This window comes from Pseudorca crassidens, chromosome 6, assembly GCF_039906515.1.
Source record: "Pseudorca crassidens isolate mPseCra1 chromosome 6, mPseCra1.hap1, whole genome shotgun sequence".
NCBI classification, from domain to species: domain Eukaryota; kingdom Metazoa; phylum Chordata; class Mammalia; order Artiodactyla; family Delphinidae; genus Pseudorca; species Pseudorca crassidens.
In genome coordinates, this window is record NC_090301.1 from 93007889 (window position 1) to 93014114 (window position 6226).

At 47.8% G+C, this 6226-nt stretch overlaps 1 protein-coding gene across 1 annotated transcript; it reads left to right on the forward strand.

The window, feature by feature from the left end:
- The first annotated feature begins 1116 nt into the window (after nucleotides 1-1116).
- LOC137225957 (uncharacterized) lies at nucleotides 1117-6008 on the forward strand. Its single transcript, XM_067739919.1, is given in 2 exon segments — nucleotides 1117-5537; nucleotides 5990-6008. Coding segments are annotated over 2 exon segments (4287 nt in total). The 5' UTR covers nucleotides 1117-1269.
- The last annotated feature ends 218 nt before the right edge of the window (nucleotides 6009-6226 follow it).

Genomic DNA, 6226 nt, shown 5'->3' on the forward strand with positions numbered 1-6226 from the left:
CTGAAAACAACAGAGCCTTCTGTATTCTTCCTATTTCTCTCATTCAGACTGTCTTATCTGGAAGAGATAATGCTGCAACTGTGCTTTCACTCCCCTAGGCATTGTGTTAGGTGCTTCAGGAATACAAAGCCTAATAAGGATCCTGCCTGCACTCAGTGAACGTATAACTGGGTTGGGGAGCAGAGATTTGTACACAAGCACCTATGTACAATAGCTAAGCCCACTTGATCATGAGCACTTCCAGGCCTGGAGCTGTGAATAACTGAGTAGGGGTGTGTGATTCAGATCAGATGCTAGTGTGGGACTCGAGGGACATTGTTCCAGCTAATGATTAAGAACTCTCCAGACAATAGGGGCTTCTTAGACAATGGATGAATTTCCAGGATGTCCGGCCCCCTTCCGAGAAGGAGGGAGATAACAAAATGTAAAAAAGGTGTCTGTCAAAGACCAATCAGGCAGCTGGGGAGAAGGAGGGAGATAACAAAATGTAAAAAAGGTGTCTGTCAAAGACCAATCAGGCAGCTGGGGAGAAGGAGGGAGATAACAAAATGTAAAAAAGGTGTCTGTCAAAGACCAATCAGGCAGCTGGGGACAAGTTCCCTCTCTGGTCCGAGCCTAAGCCGGGACCAATCAGCAGGAGAACACAACCAAATCTATAATTTACATACGGGGAAGTGGGAACCTATAAAACTGACATATTCGCGCCCAAAAGGGTTCCTTCTTCGACCTCCTGCGTGAGGACCAAGGAACCCCGGTGCACCGGCCTTCAATAAACCTCTTGCGTTTTGCATCGACTTCCGACTCTTGTTGTTTCCTGGGCGAGTCGAAACTCCTAGGAGACCGCGCAGGTCTAACATTTGGGGGCTCGTCCGGGATTCCACTCGCCCCGGACCACAAGAACATCGGGAGTTGGAGGTACCAGGTAAGCTCGAGCTTGATTGTCTGTTTGTCCCTTGTTCTTTGTGGGCCATTATCAGAGGAAAGCCGTAAGAATCGGCTTATTATGGAATCTGTATCGGACCTCTGGCTAGGCAGACGTGCTAATAGCCGGCGTCCATGAGCCCTAGGGGACGCCCTGGTGGCTCATCTGGAAGGAGAGGCAAAGTCTGTCTCCCCTTCACTCGGTTTCGGCAGTTCCCTTGGTGATAACTGCCATCTGAAGAAGTTTCGGTTTTGAAGCGAGCTCGCGGTGGCCCATACGTATATGTGTTTCGTGGAGTTTTAACTGTTTCTGTATTGTGGTCTATTCTTCTTCTCTGACGGACGACAATGGGACAAACTATGACGACTTCTCTTTCCCTTACCCTAAGCTATTGGACCGAAGTTCGGGCCAGAGCCTATAATTTTTCGGTAGAGGTAAAGAAAGGAAAGTGGCAGACTTTGTGTGCCTCTGAATGGCCAACATTTCAGATAGGATGGCCCCCCGAAGGATCCTTTTTATTAGACAAGATTAAGCTGCTGAAGTCTAAGATATTTAATATAGATCCCCACGGACATCCAGACCAAGTACCATATGTCTTGGTCTGGGAAGATTTAATTCTCTCCCCACCTCCGTGGGTCCGGCCCTTTGTTTCCTCAACAGGTACGTCCGCGCATACATCAGCAGCGTCGGAAATATTAGCCTTAAAGAAAAACCCCAACACGGAGAAGCTACCCGACGCCCCGGATCTACCAAAGGCGATTTATCCTGACCCGCAGTCCGATTTGCTTCTTTTGGATTCCCCACCCCCTTATCCTCCGGCCCCAAATCCCCTACCACCTAGAGGACCCCCAGCTCCACTGCCCTCGGCACCAAGGGAACCATCCATGATGGAAGAAGAAAGGGGTCCCTCAGTGGGCACTAGGAGCCGGAGGGCTATCTCCCCGGACTCCACTGCCCTACCTCTTAGAGAATATGGCCCCCCCGATGGCCAAGGGAATAGACCTCTCCAATATTGGCCCTTTTCCTCTGCAGATCTTTATAATTGGAAAATGCATAACCCAACTTTTTCCGAAAATCCACAGGCCCTTACCGCTTTAATAGAATCTCTTGTTTTCTCCCACCAGCCCACATGGGATGATTGTCAGCAGCTGCTCCAGACTCTCCTAACGACTGAGGAGAGGCAACGGGTTCTTTTAGAAGCCAGAAAAAATGTATTAGGCGCCAATGGGCAACCTACCCAGCTGCCTAACGAGATTGATGCTGGTTTCCCACTCGTCAGGCCAAACTGGGATTTCAATGCCCCGGAAGGTAGGGAGCGCCTGAAAATGTATCGCCAGGCTCTGGTGGCGGGTCTCCATGGAGCGGCCAGACGGCCCACTAATTTGGCTAAGGTAAGGGAAGTAACTCAGGGGCCCCAGGAATCGCCAACTGTGTTCCTGGAACGTTTAATGGAAGCCTTTAGAAGCTTTACCCCTTATGATCCAACTTCGGAGGGACATAGGGCTACTATAGCAATGGCTTTCATAGATCAAGTGGCCCCTGATATTAAGAAGAAATTACAGAGGCTAGATGGCTTGCAGGGATTTTCGCTTCAGGAGTTAGTAAAAGAGGCAGATAAAGTATATAACAAAAGAGAAACAGAGGAAGAGAAGGAAGAAAGAAAGCAGAAAGAGCAGGAAGCCCGTGAAATAAGACGGGATAAGAGACAGGAGAGGAATTTAAGTAAGATACTGGCCACTGTGGTTGGAGGAAGAAATATAGGGGATAGAAATAGGCAGGAAGGGCGAACGGCAGACAGAAGGCGGCCATTAGACAAGGACCAATGTGCCTACTGTAAAGAAAAAGGACATTGGGCGAGAGAATGCCCTAAGAAAAAGAATGGAGGAAGGCCAACCAAAAACAAAATCTTAACATTGAAAGAAGAAGACTAGGAGAGTCAGGGCTCGAACCCTCTCCCCGAGCCCCGGGTAACTCTTAAAGTGGAGGGGGAACCTGTTCAATTTTTGGTAGATACCGGAGCCCAGCACTCCGTCCTTCTCCACTCAAAAGGTCCTATCTCAGCTAAAAGGTCATGGGTACAAGGAGCCACTGGGAATAAACAATATTCATGGACCACACGAAGGACAGTAGATCTTGGGATTGGACGAGTAACCCATTCATTTTTGATTATTCCGGAATGCCCCTATCCTTTGCTGGGAAGAGATTTACTCTCCAAAGTAGGGGCTCAAATCCACTTTCAGCCAGAAGGTCCCACCATAACTGATAATAAGGGAAGGTTACTTCAAATATTGACTATGAAATTAGAAGATGAATATAAATTATACGAGCAGCCTTCATCCTCACGAGTTAATGTTACTGATTGGGTAACTCGGTTCCCTCAAGCCTGGGCAGAAACTGCCGGAATGGGGATGGCCAAAAATCGGTCCCCGGTGCTAGTGGAACTCAAGGCAACTGCCACCCCAATAACGGTCCGTCAATACCCCATGAGTAGAGAAGCCAAAGACGGTATCCGTCCCCATATACAGAGGCTACTAGACTTGGGCATCTTAATAAGATGTCAATCAGCATGGAACACCCCTCTCCTGCCGGTAAAGAAACCAGGAACAAATGATTATCAGCCGGTGCAGGATCTACGAGAGGTAAACAAACGGGTGGCAGACCTCCACCCCACAGTTCCAAACCCTTACAACCTCCTGAGCACTCTTCCACCTCAACATACGTGGTATACTGTTTTGGACCTTAAAGATGCTTTTTTCTGTTTAAGACTCTCTCCCCTGAGCCAACCCTACTTTGCCTTCGAATGGAAAGATCCAACATCGGGAATGTCTGGTCAGCTGACATGGACACGGCTACCTCAGGGATTTAAGAACTCCCCGACCATCTTTGATGAAGCCCTCCATCAGGATTTGGCATTATATAGAGAATCAAATCCCCAGGTAACATTACTCCAATACGTTGATGATATTTTATTAGCTGCTGAGACCCAAGAAGATTGTATCAAGGGTACTGAAAAACTGTTAACGGAACTTGGAACCCTGGGATATAGAGCCTCAGCCAAGAAAGCACAAATATGCCAACAACAGGTCAGTTACCTGGGGTATCTATTAAAAGGGGGGCAAAGATGGCTCACGGAGAGCAGAAAGGATACGGTGGCCCAAATTCCGGCTCCCAAAAACGCCAGGCAGGTTAGAGAATTTTTGGGGACGGCCAGATTCTGTAGACTATGGATTCCAGGGTTTGCTGAGCTGGCAGCCCCATTGTACCCCCTAACCAAAAACAGCACTCTTTTTGTTTGGGGCGATAAGGAACAACGGGCTTTTGACCAAATCAAACGAGCTTTACTTTCAGCTCCAGCCCTAGGACTGCCAGATGTAACCAAACCTTTTCATTTATATGTGGCCGAAAATAAGGGCATTGCAAAAGGAGTATTGACTCAGAAATTGGGTCCCTGGAATCGCCCAGTTGCTTATTTGTCAAAAAAATTGGACCCTGTGGCATCAGGATGGCCCACCTGTTTAAAGATAATCGCTGCAGTGGCCGTTCTAGTCAAAGATGCTGACAAACTAACTTTAGGACAAAATCTAATGATAACAGCTCCTCATGCCCTGGAAAATGTAGTCCGTCAACCACCGGATAGGTGGCTAACTAATGCCAGGATGACCCACTACCAAACCCTGTTGCTAAACTCAGATCGCATCAAGTTTGCTCCAGCCACAGGACTCAATCCAGCCACCTTGCTACCTGATCCTGACTTGGAAGGCTCCACCATCATACATGATTGTCAGGAAGTACTAGCCGCAGCACACGGCAGTAGGCCAGATCTGATGGACCTGCCCCTCCCTGATGCTGATTTCACCTGGTTCACGGATGGGAGCAGTTTCCTGGAGGAAGGTAAGCGTCGAACTGAGGCAGCCGTGGTAGACGGAAAACAAGTCATATGGGCAGCGGCGCTACCACAAGGGACCTCAGCCCAACGAGCTGAATTAATTGCCCTGACGAGGGCATTAGAGATGGCAGAGAATAAAAAAGTAAACATCTACACAGACAGTAGATATGCGTTTGCTACCGCTCATATCCACGGTGCCATTTACCAACAGAGAGGGCTACTAACTTCAGGTGGCAAAGAAATTAAAAACAAAGACGAAATCGTGGCTTTGTTGACTACACTCATGCTTCCTACTAAAGTCAGTATCATCCACTGCCCTGGACATCAAAAAGGAAATACCCCAATAATTAGGGGAAATAATATGGCTGACCAAGTGGCCCGAGAAATAGCATCGGGAGAAGTCATTTTAGGACTGTCAGATAAAGTTCCTGAAAAACCAGGCCGCGATGAAGAAATCATCCCGGCCACAACAAAAGGAACTTTGTCCCCTCAGCAAGCAGAATCCATGTTTCAACAGATGCACAGATGGACACATTTGGGGACTAAAAAGATGGTAGCCTTGTTACAAAAAGCCGGGTACGAAACCCCTGGAATGACAAAATTAGCTGAACAAATTGTGCAGGAATGCGTCCCATGTCAACAGGTAAATGCTCACAAAGGGAAACTTGAAACTGGAGAGAGACTCAGGGGGGACCGCCCAGGAACTTACTGGGAAGTGGACTTTACCGAAGTGCGTCCTGGAAGGTACGGTAATAAATACCTTTTAGTTTTTGTAGACATTTTTTCAGGATGGATAGAGGCTTTCCCAACAAAGAAAGAAACAGCTGCTGTAGTAGCCAAGAAGATTTTAGAAGAAATTTTTCCTCGATTTGGAGCATCAAAGGTAATAGGGTCTGATAATGGTCCAGCCTTCGTCGCCCAGGTAAGTCAGGATGTGGCCAGATATTTGGGGACTGATTGGAAATTACATTGTGCCTATAGACCCCAAAGTTTAGGTCAGGTAGAAAGAATGAATAGGACTCTAAAAGAGACCCTAACTAAATTGTCCTTGGAGACTGGCGGTACCGATTGGACGGTGCTCCTTCCTTTGGCCCTATTCCGGGTTAGAAATACACCTTCCCGATACCATCTTACTCCTTTTGAAATATTATATGGTGCCCCGCCTCCCCTCCTCACTTTAGGAAAAGAAATAAAACCTGATTGTCAAAATAACACTGACTTATATGCTAGGCTACTGGGACTCCAATTGGTCCAGAAAGAAATATGGTCCCAACTCGCCAAGGCCTACCAACCGGGAACACCGGGAGAAACTCATCCTTTCCAAGTCGGAGACTCCGTATACGTCCGTCGGCATCGAACCCAGACGTTGGAACCTCGATGGAAAGGACCATACACCGTCCTCCTCACCACCCCAATGG